General features: G+C 38.6%; 1 protein-coding gene across 7 annotated transcripts in view; it reads right to left on the reverse strand.

The window, feature by feature from the left end:
- The window catches only part of TBC1D4 (TBC1 domain family member 4), a 189,106-nt gene that overhangs the window by 37,171 nt on the left and 134,913 nt on the right, over window positions 1–17,022 (reverse strand). For 6 of the 7 annotated variants that reach the window (XM_044249874.1, XM_044249875.1, XM_044249878.1 and 3 more), the window contains exons 6-10: window positions 16,447–16,538; window positions 16,057–16,167; window positions 10,647–10,766; window positions 4,966–5,040; window positions 3,170–3,396 (exon numbers count right to left, since the gene is read on the reverse strand). In XM_044249874.1, the coding sequence (XP_044105809.1) occupies window positions 3,170–3,396; window positions 4,966–5,040; window positions 10,647–10,766; window positions 16,057–16,167; window positions 16,447–16,538 (625 nt within the window). Of the gene's footprint in view, window positions 1–1,170; window positions 1,336–3,169; window positions 3,397–4,965; window positions 5,041–10,646; window positions 10,767–16,056; window positions 16,168–16,446; window positions 16,539–17,022 lie in introns of all 7 variants that reach the window. The other variant, XM_044249882.1, reaches the window with a different exon arrangement.

The following is a 17,022-nucleotide window of genomic DNA, read 5'->3' on the forward strand; positions in this document are numbered from 1 at the left end:
TAGACAGAAAATACTACTCAGAGATAATTCAAGGATTAGTCTAATGTAACCAGTTACTGAAGGTTACCCAGTTAAATGCTAACATTTGGGATATCTTAAGTCTGAAAAAAATGAGGCCAAAAGAATATCCAAGAAAATCTCATGGCACACAGGCTGACTGGTAACAGGCATTCCTCTCCTTGACTGCAAGAAGTGCCAAATATCAAATGACCAGAACACCCAAATGTCTATCAGCAAGAGAGTGGAAAAACTGTGGTGTGTGAAATGGAATACCAGAGATTTAAAAAAAAAAAAAAAAAAGAATGAGTCAATCTACACGTAAAAACCAGAATGAATATCACAAACGTCTAAGCCAGCAACAGTCAATCCCTTTAAAAGAATTCCCAACTTAACGGACCACTTTCCAGAGGCTGTCAATATCCCACTAATAATTTGGATAATCAGTAAGGTTTCATAAATTAAAATTTTTTAAAAAGACAATTTCCCAAAAATCACTCAATCTAGTTTTGTGTAGCTAAAAGCACAAAGAAGAAGATTTAAAAGGCTATTATATTTTTAATATTGGAAATGAACCAAAATCAAATATCTACAAGACTCAAGAAATCCTTCCTGCTCTCTGAAAGTTCACATGAACAGGGTAGCACAGGCATTATATAATTACACCCAGTTTCAGAGAAGTAAGTCTGTGTCCCTGAAAACTCAAAGAAAGGCCTAGATACATTCTATGTACTTAAAAAAAAAGATATATAGTATCCATCACTTAACTACACTTGTTTTAATCAGTGGCTTTCAGATTCCATATCCAGAGAGACTAAGAAAAAAAGCACAACTGGGGGAGATTTGCTTAGTCTGTGTTAGCACCAAGGCTTGTTGTAAACAACACAAAGCTGAGACTCTGGAGCATAATGGGGTAGAATCACACAAACGGTAGGAAAAGAGATAATTCAAAAAGTAAGATGATCATGTTGTTAAAAGCTTCAAAACACTCGTTTTAAAAGTTTGCTTGATAAAATTCATCAGAATTAAAACCGACATATTAGAGATGGATTAGAACAAGCACAGCATACAGATGCATCAACGTCACTCCAAATTCATCAGCCACTTTTTAGTAACATATCAGTATATCACTGCAGAAAACTTTGCTTTGCAAACAGAGGACACTGATCTCACCTGATTTCATTTTCATACTGTGGGGACAGTCTACCTGAATTCTGGTAAAAGCTTTTCAGGAAAGAGGGGGCAGTGAAGGAAGGGGCAGAGAAGGAGGTGTGTAGACTTGGAAGGCTGGTGGAAGAGATACTCTCCTTGGGCATGCGCCGCACTGATGGAAGAATGCTGAGAAAACACAGCAAATTGGTCTTAATTTAGATTTCGACAAAATCTTCATTCACTATGAAAAAGCATATAAACTGGTTCTTGCTATCGATCGAAGCTTTCCTTTCAAAGGTCAGGGCTGGAAAGAGGGGAGCATGCAATCGTCTCTTTCGATGACCATGACCTAGCTCACTCTTCACAAACTGACCTCCTCACCCAGCATGACCAACCAGACGTGTTGGTCTCTGAAAAATTCTTCAAGATTTTAGGACAAACGGTGTTTGTTTTTACATGCAAAAGATACTTCAAGGGAAAAAAGTAGGAAAGCAGAAATAATTACAGGAAACACGTTCCTGTGAAAGATTATCAGGAATTCAAAGACTTAGCTATTTTAAAGATAAAACCCTTCAAAAAATTTAGGAACAACATGTTTGGTTGTTGAAAGCCATCATAATACCTCTGGCTTAAGAAACATTAATGTCCATGTACTCCCTACAGCCTGTGGGACTATGTCCACAGTTTGCCCTGAATCCTTGAACCTTCTCCACTGACAGCTATTTTCAAAACATTCCTTTCCTAGCAAGTTTTCACAATAGCACAAATAGCATCTTTTCATATTGACAAGAATTATTTGAGCATCTACATTATAAGATGTAAGGAGAAATAGAGAAATCATTTATAATAAGTTTAAAATAATGTTTTAAGTTCTTGATAACATTTCCTGCAAAAAACAGACTTATTGCTTTGTATAAATATAAATGAGGTGGTCATTTTTAAAAAACCCTTGTTAGACACATGAATACTTAATCTTTCTTTAGAAAAGAAACTCTGAGAAAAATTAATTCTGTTAATCTCTTTTATTTTCATATATCTGAAATATCTATCTTATTTCTAAGTATCAAATCAGTCAAAAAACAACACTGAAGATAAAATAGTATCCTTAAAAGAAATGTGGGTAAATTTGATGAAAACTAATTAATTATTATAATTATTATATGTAATTATAACTAATATAATTAATTAATTAAGTAGTAATAAGTAATCAACAACTCATCTTCCCTTTTACTTCGAGTTCTGGATTTTCCTTCAACCGGGATGACTATCAGATTGTTTCCTGGATCAAACTCTCAGGCAAAGAAGGAAAACAAAATTAATTCTAGGATACCAATTGTGATATGTGCAACACAGGAAGAAGCAAAACCATGCTGCAATTCTGGACTTACGCCCTTTATCATATCTTACCAAATGCCAAACAACTCTGTTCAATTATTTCTTAAATACCATATCAGATCATTTCTAATGGATACTTCCTGTCAGTTATGAAATGTGTATTCTTCTTTACAGACATCCTTTTGCTCTAGATAAAATGATTAATAATTTTCATTTTTGGCTTTAATTCATTATGAAATATAGCTAAATTTCATCACAGGTACAAAGGTAATTTGGGTGATTTTTTTAACCCTTGTATTTTATTATAGGCTAACAGGACGTTCTACTGAAAATTTGCTGACTCTGTTTCATTAGAGCCACCATCAAAAAGACACTGAGTAATATGTGTTGTCACCAAGTTTTTCAGAGAAAACAATTGCATAATATCTTGTTTTCCCCATTTTTCTGGGGGAGGGGAGGGAAGTGTCTTCATCCGAAATGCTTTAATTCTTCTCTTGGGGTGTACCTTAAAGCTTGCCTTGTTTCCTTCAGTAATGAAGGTTTTTATAATTCAATTCAATTTTCTGGTCTTTCTAAAACCAAAATATCGACAGCATGAAGTCACAATAAATCTTGACTCCATACTGATCAGAACACGTGACAGAAGAACTGTATTTCATCTTCCAGAAAGGAGGTTTGGACTCACCTGCACTGTTCACTGGAGCTCTGCCTCAGAAGAGGGGAGCGGACACCGTGAGCTCTCCCATCCTGCAAATTCAGCTTTCTCTTTGTGCTTGAAGGTGGGTGGCTGAACGTGTGTGCCCGTCTTCGAAACTGTGGGGAGTCAGAATCCTCTTCGGGGAACATATGCCACGCCGAGGACAGTGGGGAGGCTGGTGGTGTTCCCGGTGGAGAGTCTCCTGGTGAATAGTCCTGAAAAGCAAGTCGAAGTGAAGTCTTTTTTTCCTACATGGGTCATGGCAGACCTGCTTCAACACACAGAGTTCAAAAGTGACAGGGTGCCTCTTCTTCCTCCTGAGTTATGACAAAACTTTTTTTTTCATTCAATCTATGCTGAAGGCTAATCAGTTTCACCACAACCCATTTCTTCTGATAAGCAGCTGTAACCCAGCATCCGTGAAGATAGACAGAAAGTGAAAGGAATGATAAGACAAGGTATTCTTTCCCCCTAACACTTTGTGGTAAAACGCTATGGCTACTGTACTTTTCTCACTGTTGCCAGAAAGATGAAAAGGCATCATGACCAAAAGAGGGTGGAGTCTGTGTTTACGAATCTACGGATTTCCGTGACATATCGGCTGCATGTTTCCTGTACTGTCAAAACAATATCACAATGCTTGAGCGTCCAAGTTCCATGGCAAAGCCTTCAGGAAAGTAAAATAAAGCCTGTTCAGTATCTTCCCTCACTGTGGATGTTTCTCTCCAATGACATGTTCCCTGAGGTAAAATTTTTTAAAAGACATGAAAAACAGGAAATGAATGATAACTGAGCTATGCCGGAATGCCTCTCATATTGCATGGGGAAACATCATAAATCTCTCAATTTAGACAGGTATGCTGTTTATGCTTTCCAAAACAGGCACCGCTGTAGAAATGTTGAGCTTGATAAACATGGCTTGGGGTTAACAGACTCAGAGCGAGACTGAGTCCTCAATTCTTCCAACACAAAGTTTAGCAAAAATATTTTAGCGTTTTCCATAAGAAAACTGGTTACATATTGCGTGATCCAGGAAGCAGGAAATCAAACCTACTGAGAACTGTCTATGAGATAAAGGAACCTAATGTGACCATTAATATAGCAGTATATATATATAACTATATTTCTAATATAGTTAGAAATGGAGGAAAGTAATGTGGAGACAGAACAAACCATAAAAAGATCACTGTACCCGTGCTGTAATTACAGGGCTTATTTTTCCGTGACTTTGAATCAACAGTTGCCCAAATACTGTCCTCCCAAGCCTACTATCTCCAAACGGTAAAAAGCCTGATAGAGCTCCAGGAGCCTGGAAGAGGGTGTGTTCTGTCCTAACATGAGAAAGGGCAGCTGAGCAGAGAACAACATGGTACTTTCCAGAGCCTTTTTATTTAAAACAATAGTATTTTTAATTTAGTTTAGCATCAATTCAATACCTTAAATTTAATTTTAAAGATTTTATTTATTTATATGACACAGAGAAAGAGATGATCACAAGTAGGCAGAGAGGCAGGAAGAGAGAGAGGGAAGCAGGCTCCCTGCAGGGCAGAGAGCCCAATGTGGGACTCGATCCCAGGACCCTGAGACCATGACCTGAGCTGAAGACAGAGGCTTAATCCTCTAAGTCATCCAGGCACCCACCTTAAATTTAATTTTAATAATTACGAATATTTGTTAAAAGTCGTAAAGGACTCAACACAAAACGACGGAGTGATATTACCCTATCAGTGTCGGTTTTTGTCAAGCGGCAATTAGTACTAAAAATGAGAACCGAGATGGGATACCTTCTCCGAAGCAAGGCTGTTGGACCGTTCAAAGCTGTCCATACTTCCAAGCCGACCTCTCATTCTGTTAGCCCCCTGAATAAAGAGAATAAAATTCAATTGTTCATATGGTTTAAATTTTTACTTTAAAACTATAAAAGGCAGTCGCCTCCTTAGGTTAGCATTAAATGGATACTTCTGCGGTTTGCTCAAATTCGTCCACAGTATTCACAGCCATGCCTGCAAGGTAAACAGAACTACGCGTTACCTACTCGCACTGCTTCTAAATCAGTCATTAGATAACTAGATACTTAGACCAAGCTTTTTGATGTTACTCTTTTATAAGGTTAAACATCCTTCATCCATAAGATCAGGAGAACTGCGTAAGATCAGAGAGTACCCATTTGCTTCATGTCTCATACAGATAAACACAACCATGGAAGGCAGAACACACAAACCACAACCGTTATAAAGAAAATGATTTAATACATGCAACACATGCTGGATGGCAAACATCATCGTTCACATTGTAGGATTATCACAAACAGGTTTTTAAAAACTGTCATGAAATGCATAGATTTAGTTTCTTTCATTCTTCCATAATGCAAACTACATCAAGAAAGTATTTCTCTCTAGAAGACTACACATCAGTCTGCTTCAGTCTGGTTCTCGATTTGCTTTTTATGGTTGTTTGGTATGAAATTCATGGATGATCTGAGAAAGAGGAACTAAAGCGATCATCTCATCTACTATATACTTTACTGTTATTACAACTCCTATCTTGTACAATCTATTTTTCATGTAGTCAACAAGTATCTCAGCAATCACAAATTTATTACAAAAGTCACCCACAGAACTCAGTGTGGTCAAACATCACAGCATCCTTCAACTGCAATTTTTTTTCCTTCTTCGTTGAGTTTCCCATTCTAGAAACTGGTCTTTCTGCCCTACTCTAGATAGGCTGTAATTTAGACTTGCCCAGTATTTTTCTTTACTATCAATCTAGACCTCTCCTTTAATACTACCCTATGTCAAAATTTGTGTCTTTGATCCATGTCTTCCTTTTTTTTTTTTTTTTTAAGTTTACTTCCTCATTTTGGTGGAGTATGTACTCCAGATGCCTTCTCAGAAAGGGAGATTGGGGTATTTTCTCTTTCTGCAATTCCTACCACTCAGCTTTTGGATCTTTAGACTGATTCTTCAAGTTTTTCCTTTGTCCTATTTTCCATTTCTTTGTCATTTTGCTTTACTTTCTGGAAGAGTTTTTCAACTCTTGCATCCCAGACTTCAGTTGAATTTTTCTTTTAACGTCTATTACTAGAAAGTTCTACCAGTTCTTTCTTCTTCACCCAATTGACAGTTGATTCAACTGTTCACTCCAGTGACTCTTGTAGTCTCTCAAATGACTATTTTATTTATTTTTTTTAAGATTTTATTTATTTATTTGACAGAGAGAAATCACAAGTAGACGGAGAGGCAGGCAGGGAGAGAGAGAGGGAAGCAGGCTCCCTGCTGAGCAGAGAGCCCGATGCGGGGCTCAATCCCAGGACCCTGAGATCATGACCTGAGCTGAAAGCAGCGGCTTAACCCACTGAGCCACCCAGGCGCCCTTCAAATGACTATTTTATATTGATGGTATCCCACACCAAGTTTTATAGAAGCAATCTTTATTTTTAGCTATGTATATTATGTATATTAATTATACATAATTATATTTTTAGCTATGTATATTAATTATAGTTTTCTATTTCTGGTGGCACCATAAATAACAACTATACCAACAGTAAAATTAATAGCTGCATCAAATATTAGTGAGTTCCTACAGTCACTAATATACCATGTTAAGCATTTTATAATGCATTATCTCATTTAATCCTCACAAAAATTCTATGAGGTAGGTACAGTTACATAGCTCAACTTTACCATTAAGGAGACTGAAATTCTGATAGATCATGCTGCCAAAGTTTACACAGCTAGTTAAGGACAGGGCAGCAGTTTGAACCCAGGATGTTCAGCTTAATAGTGAAGCTCTTGAATTGGTACCCACATCTCCTAGAAACAGAGCTTTGTGAAAAGAGGAATTACTGATAAAACTAAGTAGCCGTTGCCGGTAATTTTGCAAATGTCCTAGAACCTGGTCAAGGTTCCTTCAGTTTTTCAGTTTTATGCAGAACAGGAGATAGTTCCAGAATAAACTATATTTGTGGCTGCCTGCTTATCTTAAAACAGGTTATTTGGTCACAATCAAGTAACGAGTTGGACAGGTATCAAATCCTTGCCGTTATTAGAAAAACACTTAAATCACACGTTTTACTCACAGTAGTGTTTTATCCGTATGTTTGTGTGTGTGTATGCGCACAAAGAAAAACAAACTTTAAAATTATCCTCTACCACAGTCGTTAATTCACACATTTCAACAAGGAAGAACAATGGATAGTAAGTACCTGAGAGAAGCACAAAATAAGGGCTATTTTCCTACGACGCATGCTTTATACTGTAAATACCCCCCATTTGGAAATACGTATCAATAAACATATTAGTAAAAATTTCCTTCTGGAGAACTCTGACTTCAGAAAAAGCAACACAAACAAACAGAATACAAGACTGTCTTTTCACCTTTGAGCAGAGAGCTTTTCAATTTAACTATATGATGATTTGGTAATACATGTGTCAAGCCTTTTCCCTTGGACCCACTTTTTACAATGTTAATGAGCCGAGCTTCTAAGCATTTTAAAAAACATACCCTATTTCATAAACAACCATAGTTAGTTAAATAAAGTGTGTAGACATTTAAAAATGGCCGCAATTAGGAGCCACACTCTATGACTGGAGTGTCAATTTTCTACTATGTAACTCAGAAAGAGATAAACTAACCAGTTTTAGAAGTACACAAACCTCTTTTCTCTGTAACCTTTAACACAACATGGGTAGCTGCCAACCTTCCTCTTAAGTCCATTCTGATGCACATGGCGCAAGCAAGATCTTGTTAGGTCACATAATTTATGGCACTTGGCAGCACTGTGTGGTACCAGCCGCAGTCTCCGCCTTGACCAAAATAGATGGGCTCTGCCCTTGCTGAGATCACAGAGGCTCAAGGCCAGGAGAGCGGCACTTCAAAGTTAGCCCTGCAGCGTTGTGCAGAACGCCAAGGTACTAAATGGGGATAAGGAGAGTAACACTTTAAGTCCCCTTCGGTCCCTGTGTAAAGGACAGAGTTTCCAGAGCTCACCACTGTTCATACCATCTCATATCTACAGTGGGATATTTTCTTAACAGACTGACATTTTATCCTCATAGTAACATGACGTAAGCACGTTATCAATACACACATCTCACAAATGGGAAAACTGGCAGGAAAGGTAAGTAATTTGTCCGAGATCATAAATAGAAAGCCTACATCAATATAAAATCGAGATCATAAATATAAAGCCAGGTCTTGAATTCAGGTCCCCTGACCACCTACTTAAATGGCCTTTCCACTAAAATTCTCACTAAATACTATGGAAGAGAGGGGAGGAAGGGAAGGGAGAAGGGAAGGAGGGAGTGAGAAAGGAAGGAAAGGGAGAAAAAGAAGGAACACACGTAATTTATAAATACTGAAAAAAAAAGGGGTAGGAAAGTTTTATGAAATGTTGCGTTCACACACTTCTGAATCATCTCCTAGAATTCTCTTTTCCTCCATTCCGTCTTCTGCTGACAACAGTATTGCTAACTGATCATGCTTGCTATAAGGCTTTTGCTAGAATCAGAAGAATTTCAATCATTAAGAGGAATACCCAAAAAAGTAATTTTGAGTTCTGGCAAAGAAATAAAAATAAGTACACCCTTTATCAGAAGGTACCGTCCTAATGTTCTACTGCACATAACTTTCTTGATCCTGACCCTTTGGAAGACAACAAGCTCATTATTTTGTAGACCGCACCTCAATGCGGGTTTGCTGATGTCACCTCATGACTTGATTCATGTCCCTGCCCCTTTGGCAAGAATAGCAGAGAAGTTCTGTATCCTCTGTATCAAGTGGCACAAGATTTCAATGTGTCCCATTGCTGAGGACGTTCCATTAGATCGCTTGACAAAGGTGGTGTCCGCCAGCCTTCTCCACTGTAAAGTTACTACTTTCATCTTTGCAATTAATAAATATTCATTGAATCTAGTAAATATCCTGATCATGATCAAATTTCCAAGGTATGCTTTCATTTTTCATATCAGAGTAAGTCCATCATTTCCTATTTTCCATAACAGGTTACAATCCTTTGCTATCATTTATTTTGATGTTTACCGGTCAATGGTGAAAGCCCTTCAAGGTCTTTATGACATACCTCCATCTTTCTCTGAGCATTCCCTTCCTAGCTACAACACCAGCATGCTCCAGGCTTATCCTGCACTTTCCCCTGCAGTCCTACAATCAGACATTTCTCCCAGGATTCTAGTTCCTTCTTGTAGAATGATATACAGAAACCAAAATCTGGGTGTTTGGCTTAATTTAACCTCTAACATTTGCATAAAAGCTGTTCCCAGTTCCTATCAGTGAACAGAGCCAGAAACCCTATCTCTCTCTCTCTCTTCTCTCACATACACACACACATACACGTTAACATATATTTTAAAATAAATTAAAATATATTAATGATATTAAAAATAAATTCAAAAGTACACAGACAGATAACCAGAATCACATACTGTTACCTCTGAGTTGAATCCAACAACATAGCATTTATTCTAATTTCTTCCCTCTTCATATTTGCAATTCCCTTTTCCCAGATCCTTAATACAGTTCCAAATTTGACCAGTCCCTTGTGTGTAAAATTCTCCACAACTGTCACCTCACAGATGCTTTTCATCCTACTCGGGTTCCAACCCCTGACCTCGAGGCTGCCATCCACACACACAATGCCATCCTCAACCTGCTCAAGGATTCTAACTCCTTGTAACAGGCAACTTGAAAGCCTTCTCCCCTCCACTCACGCTGGCTGTGACACCCTGCACTGGGCCATCCTTCTGCAGGACGGGTTTCCTTGTTGGCTCTAGCTCTGACCTCCTGAACCAGATTGCCCTCCTACGTGGATATCCTCCTCACCACACTCTGGTTTCCACATGCTGCACTAGGCCACCCCACACACAGCACCTCATGAGCCTCTGTATCCCCACTGTGAGCCCCTGTGGGTCCCCCACTCTCCAGCTCTAAGACATCTATCTTTCCTGGGCTCATCTAAGAGCTTTAGGACTGAATTATTCAGGAAGAGGAAAATGAAGGGAAGAGAAATCACTTTTGATAGTAAAATAAAACACAAAATAAATGGAATACATAAATACCTATTAATATTGTTTTAGTATTTCCTGTCAGCTCTTAATAATAGCAAAATGAAGCTCACTTTATAACTTTACGTGAGAAATGATAATAAGTTCATATAATATTGGACGTCAATATTCTATTTCCCCTTATTTATACATATGGCTCTACTACTAAATCTCTTCTCAAACTTAGATATTAGAGGCATCAGAATAAATCATGAGATTACTTAAAGTCAGTTAACTAACTAACTAAATAAATAAATAAAGTCAGTTAACTACATTAAAGTTATCTTAGTAGTTTGTTGTGGTTTTTTTTTTTAAAGGAAATTTTCCATGAGTCAGTTGAAAGTGAAAACAGTTGCAAACACAGACATTAATATCTAATTGAGAGCATCTCAGTTTAATCTTACCCTTGAGAAGATATTTTCCAGGGAGCTAGTTAAAGATCTCTTCGCTTTATTTTTCAGAATGTCAAGTTTAAACCTTCCACTGCTTGTTGCATTTTCCGGGATTGTACTATTTGAAATAGTCTATAGAAAGAAAAACAGATAAATTTTAGTTTAGAAACGCTCGAGGTTAAATGAGGCTTTAAATATGGGCCTGACTAAGCCATTAAGAAGCACAAGAATTCTTCTGTAGCTCTATTAAGGAGTAATAATTTAGGTTCCACACTGTGAGCATACAGATTATAAGGGCAAGGGTTCACTTTTTAATAATATAAGTAATAAAAAACCACAGAAGATCTTTCCTTTATGCCCTTCTTTCTGCTAATATATTCCTGTTGCATTTAACAAAAATTAAACTTGAGATGTCAATTTTTACTGCTATTCTGATTAACAACTATAATCATCCCTCTCCAAGCTGAATATTTTATATCCAAATTACCAAGGAAAACACAGAAAATCACTCTCAAAGAACACAGCATCTTCTAGTAAAACTGAATCTTGCTAATGCCTCTGTGACAATCCCATTTTCACTTGTGAGTGAGTCATTTATCTTTCAAATCAACAAGTACTCATTGATAGTACTAGACTGAGAATCTACAATATGTCCACTATACTAGGTTCTCTCTCTGTTTTTTCTGTTGCACTAACAAGCTACTATGTTGGCAGTGCTAGAAAATTTCTAAGAGAGACACTTTATTATTTGTTTGAGAACAGAATATATTCACATTAAACAGTAACACAAAGCAACACGTATCAAATCTGGAAGCATAAATATTGGTTGCGGGTCTCAGTGGTCAGGAATAAAAAAATAGACAAGATTCTACAGGCAGAAAAAAAAAATGGGGATAGAGAAGTTCCCAGCATGGGAGATGATGTTAGCAAAACCATGAAGACCAATGCTCATGGGACAGGGAGTCAGTGCAGGTGTTTGGCTAAAACTAAGGAAAGTAGGTCAAGGTTAACTTGGAAAAGTGAGGCTGGAAATGAAATTTTAAGTAGGAAGAAATCGCTGATCAGAATTTATAAACAGAAGGGGCATCACTGTAAAAGTAATATTTGGGGGGAGATTTATCTGAAAGGACTATTCAAAAATCACCTTAAGGACAGAAAATCAGAAACTCAAAGACAGATGAGAGAATTCAGCACAGTCCATACAGAAGGCAATAAAAGGTCCACATTAGAATTGGCTAACAAATCTAAGCTACTGATAAAAAGAAATACAACCCCATTAAGAAAGGAAAGAAAACAATGAATACGGATGTAGAATGGACTGAGCTCAGGTGTGGATAAAGGACTGAGAGGACATTCTTTTCAGGCTTTCAGGCAAAGAACATGACTAAAATAGGGAAATTGTATTGGGTACTTAGCACAGTGCCTGACATAGTAGCTGCTCAGTTAATACGAATAAATGAAAGGAAGAAAGGAAGGAGGGAGGGACATAGGGAGGGAAAGACTTAGACTGAACTTAACTACTAGCAAGAAAACAATTTGTTAAAGTCTCCTGTTCTGGCAAATAATCCAATCAAGAAATGGGCAGAAGACATGAACAGACATTTCTGTAAAGAAGACATCCAGAGGGACGCCTGGGTGGCGCAGTTGGTTGGACGACTGCCTTCGGCTCAGGGCGTGATCCTGGAGTCCCGGGATCGAGTCCCACATCAGGCTCCCAGCTCCATGGGGAGTCTGCTTCGCTCTCTGACCTTCTCCTCGCTCATGCTCTCTCTCACTGTCTCTCTCAAATAAATAAATAAAATCTTTAAAAAAAAAAAAAAAAAAAAAAAAGAAGACATCCAGATAGCCAACAGACACATGAAAAAGTTCTCTACGTCACTTGGTATCAGGGAAATACAAATCAAAACCACAATGAAATACCACCTCACACCAGACAGAATGGCTAAAACTAACAAGTCAGGAAACGACAGATGTTGGCGAGAATACAAAGAAAGGGGAACCCTCCTACACTGTTGGTGGGAAAGCAAGCTGGGGCAGCCACTCTGGAAAACAGTATGGAGGTTCCTCAAAGAGTCAAAAATAGAGCTACCCTACAACCCAGCATTTGCACTACTGGGTATTTACCCTAAAGATACAAATGTAGTGATCCAAAGGGGCACGTGAACCCGAAATGTTTATAGCAGCAATGTCCACAATAGCCAAACTATGGAAAGAATCTAAATGTCCATCAACAGATGAATGGATAAAGAAGATAGGGTATATATATACATATATATATATATATATATATATACACACACACACATACATACACAATGGAATACTATGTAGCCATCAAAAGAAAGGAAATATTGCCATTTGCAACAATGTGGATGGAACTAGAGAGTATTGTGCTGAGCAAAATAAGTCAATTAGAGAAAGACAACTATCATATGATCTCTCTGATATGAGGAATTTGAGAGGCAGAGTGGGGGCTTATGGGGGGTAGGGAAGGGAAAAATGAAACAAGATGGGATCAGGAGGGAGACAAACCATAAGAGAGTCTTAATCTCACAAGACAAACTGAGAGTTGCTGGGGGGTGAGGGAGCAGGGAGAAGGTGGATGGATTATAGACATTGAGGAGAGTATGTGCTATGGTGAGTGCTGTGAAATGTGTAAACCTGATGATTCACAGACCTGTACCCCTGGGGCAAATAATACATTATATGTTAATAAAAATAATTTTTTAAAAAAGACCACATCCCCACATTTTCAATTAATCAGCCAACTTGTATTATACATTTAAAAAAAAAAAAAAGTCTCCTATTCTGGGATCTTTAGTGCCCTCCATCACCAAGAAGATGCATATTCCTGCTCACACGCTGCTTTGGGCATCTAGTCAACATCACTATCACCACCAGGAACTAAAATCAGCAAATCCATTAACAGATTGCAGTCTTTACGTTTCTTGACCTTCCTGTGTCGCCGGACAGGGCTTGATGTTCTAACTTGAACTTTTCCCCTACCTTGGTCACCCACGATAGCAAATCTCTTCCAGTCTCTTTCTACCCTATCATCCTCTTTTAGTCTTTTTTGCTGGTACCATTTTAATTCACTTGTTGCGTGAAATGCAAGGGTTTCTCAGTACCTCCACTTTGACTTCAAATCTATGCCAAAGCGCATTGTCTTCCATATTTACATCTACTCAAATACCTCTGTGAGCACCAAGTCCATTTTTCTAATTAAATCTCAAACACATTTCTTTTTTCCTTTTTTGTTGCGGGGAGGTGGAGAGAGAGAGAATACACGCGGATGGGGGTAGGGCAGAAGGAGAAGGAGAGAGAAAATCTTCAGCAGGATCTATGTTCAGCACAGAGCCTGATGAGGGGCTCGATCTCACCACCCTGAGATCATGACCTGAGCCGAAATCAAGAGTCAGACACTTAACTGCCTGAGCCACCCAGGAGTCCCTCAAACACACTTCTAACCCTTAACTCCTATTTCTTATTTCCACCCGTTGTCCCACACTTGTTTTCTTACTGTATTTCCAGCTCAATTTCATCCCCTCCCCCGCATCTGACACTCTTAAGTGTCTCCCAGCAATCCCCTTTCCCTTCCTTGACACAGGTGCCCAGGTCACACGCAAAGTCCCGATGATCATGCCTCCAAATCGCTCATCTCATTCCCCTCTCCACATCTAAATTTTTAAAGACAGAATCACTCAATCTATTTATGTACCAGTGTTCTGTCTGTCTGGGGCATACTTGTATCATTATACCAATCCCACCATATCTCCATATTTTACTTTATTTGATTACATGTTGATTTCTCCTCCTCAACAATTCGATGGCAGAAAAGAGCGGACATTATTCAACATCATTGCCTAGTGCACAGTATGCAACTTGATAAAAGTTTGTGCAATAATTACATGAATCACTTCTCGCATATTCTATTACAAAATTCTCCTGATTTGGAAATGTGACTTCAGCCCTATCCCTGTCAACCCCCTCACCCATCAACCTGTCCCACAAATCAGCCATCACTATGACAACAGTATTATCTTTTTTTTTTAAGATTTTATTTATTTATCTGTCAGAGAAGGAGAAGGAGAGAGATCACAAGGAAGGGGAGCACCAGAGGGAGAAACAGGCTCCCCACTAAGCATAGAGCCCGATGTGGGACTCAATCCCAGGACTCTGGGATCATGACCTGAGCTGAAGGCAGATGTTCAAAAGACCGAGCCACTTAGGCGCCCCAGAATTATCTCCTTAAATTACAAATCTGATCTCATGCTCTTACCTTCAATGACAAAGTCAGCCTTAGCAGTTAAAGTTCTTCATCATCTCGCCACTGCCTATCCTCCGAGCCATTATTTCCCCATCAATCCCAAGGGCATCCTAAAAACCCAGTAAGTATTCTGAAGGTCTGCATGGAGTATGTTCTCATCAGTTACTGCATAACTTTGTACTCAATGTCCCTTTCTTAAAAAACACTTCCTCGACTTTTTCCATTAACAAACTATCTTCCCTACAACTTTGGTCCCCTGCATCCCCACCAAAACATTTCTTCCTCTTGAATTCTTGAATTCTTCCCTCCATCCTTACTCTGTATTCTGACCCTAAAGCAAACACATAGCTACTTTTGAGCTCACTGCACATTCTTTGAGGAAGCCCGACTGTTGCCTCTGTTCTACGTGTCCATTTATCAATTTGTATTATTCCCCTTCCCAGTATTTGAGCTCTTCCCTGGAGGACTCATTCATCTCTTTTTGGTTCACCATTATCACACAGCTTGACTCAAAGAAGGTTTTCTCAAGGAGCTGGTTTGATGAATACAATTCAGGAATCACTAAAGAAAGTGATATGTGACTTCTTCTGAATAGACTGAAATACAGACTAACCTGACTGTGTGTTACTGAGAAGTAACTATGTCATCATCTCCTTACAAGGCTGTTGTTGGTGTCTTGCGTTATCTAGATGCAGCTGGAAACACATTCCCAACCACGTGCATAAAAATACCAGACCTTCGTTTGTCTCTAAAATGGCTATTTCCAATACTACTGCTTCTTTGGGTGTTTGCTATTTACCCTTCAAGGTTGTGTAAACTTGTAATAAAATAAAATGTTTGTATGAATTTGAAATAAAATGGATCAATATAACCAAAAAAGCATATTCATTCTAAATCATGAGCATTTGTTATTACCGTTTTTATACCAAGAACCCATTTTTTTCACATTTTAAAACTGATCAGTATTTTATCTCAATGTTAAAACCTCCTATAAAACTCTGAAGATGCTGAAAAATAAATCTGAGCTGTTAGAAGTTTGGCCCTAAAGGTGAGAACACAAAGAAAAGAAACTCCTTTCACCTCTTCTGTGATACTTAGACCAAATATATAAACACGACAAAAGTAGGTCAAGGGGAAAAAAAAGCATCTCCTCACCGATGGGCCTTCTCCAATGTGAATGTGTGTCTTCTGCTTGGCTTCACACAGCTGCCTCAGATGTAAAATCACAAGCTCATTCTCCTCCTGGTCGCTGACGGGCTTCATTTTCTGTCCAACAGACAAACCAAAAGCACATGTTGCAACACAGCGTGTCTCATTTTATTGTGTTCCCACTTGGTCTTATGTGTCTGGCAGACAGACATAAACAAAGCGAAGTGTTTCCCTGCTCTCAGAAACAAGAGTAGCAGTGGTATTCTCCTTACTACCACATATAGCACCATGGGATATTTATCCTTAGCTTCAGAGAGGAGTGGAAAAAAAACCTATAAAAACAGAATCCAATTCTCGTTTCTTGTATCTTATTTGGGAGAATATAAATCACGTTACCTGAACTCGCTCAAAGATGTCCGCTTGCTCGTTATCTGTCAGTGATGAGAGATGCCTCTGTATGACTAGCTTGGCTCTCGGAGGGTAGAGACCTACGGAAAATGATAGGGATAAGTATTAAACAGAGCGTAACTGCAGAAATCAAAATGCATATATCATGCATGACAGCTTGTCCCTTTGCCAGCAGGCTCTGAGGTTAAATCTTCTCAAGGAGGAGACCTTGGAGACCTTGGAACACACCTTGAAACACTACCACAAAATGAGGAAGGCTAGATAAAACTCTTACATGTCAGTTATCATGAAGTCAGAATTATATTTTTTTTTAAGATTTTTTATTTATTTATTTGAGAGAGAGAGACAGTGAGAGAGAGCATGAGCGAGGAGAAGGTCAGAGAGCGAAGCAGACTCCCCATGGAGCTGGGAGCCTGATGTGGGACTCGATCCCGAGACTCCAGGATCACGCCCTGAGCCGAAGGCAGTCGTCCAACCAACTGAGCCACCCAGGCGTCCCTGAAGTCAGAATTATTAACCAGAAGTTTCTAAAGGATACCAAATCACCACCATAACCAGGTGCCA

Source organism: Neovison vison, chromosome 5, assembly GCF_020171115.1.
Source record: "Neovison vison isolate M4711 chromosome 5, ASM_NN_V1, whole genome shotgun sequence".
Lineage (NCBI taxonomy): Eukaryota > Metazoa > Chordata > Mammalia > Carnivora > Mustelidae > Neogale > Neogale vison.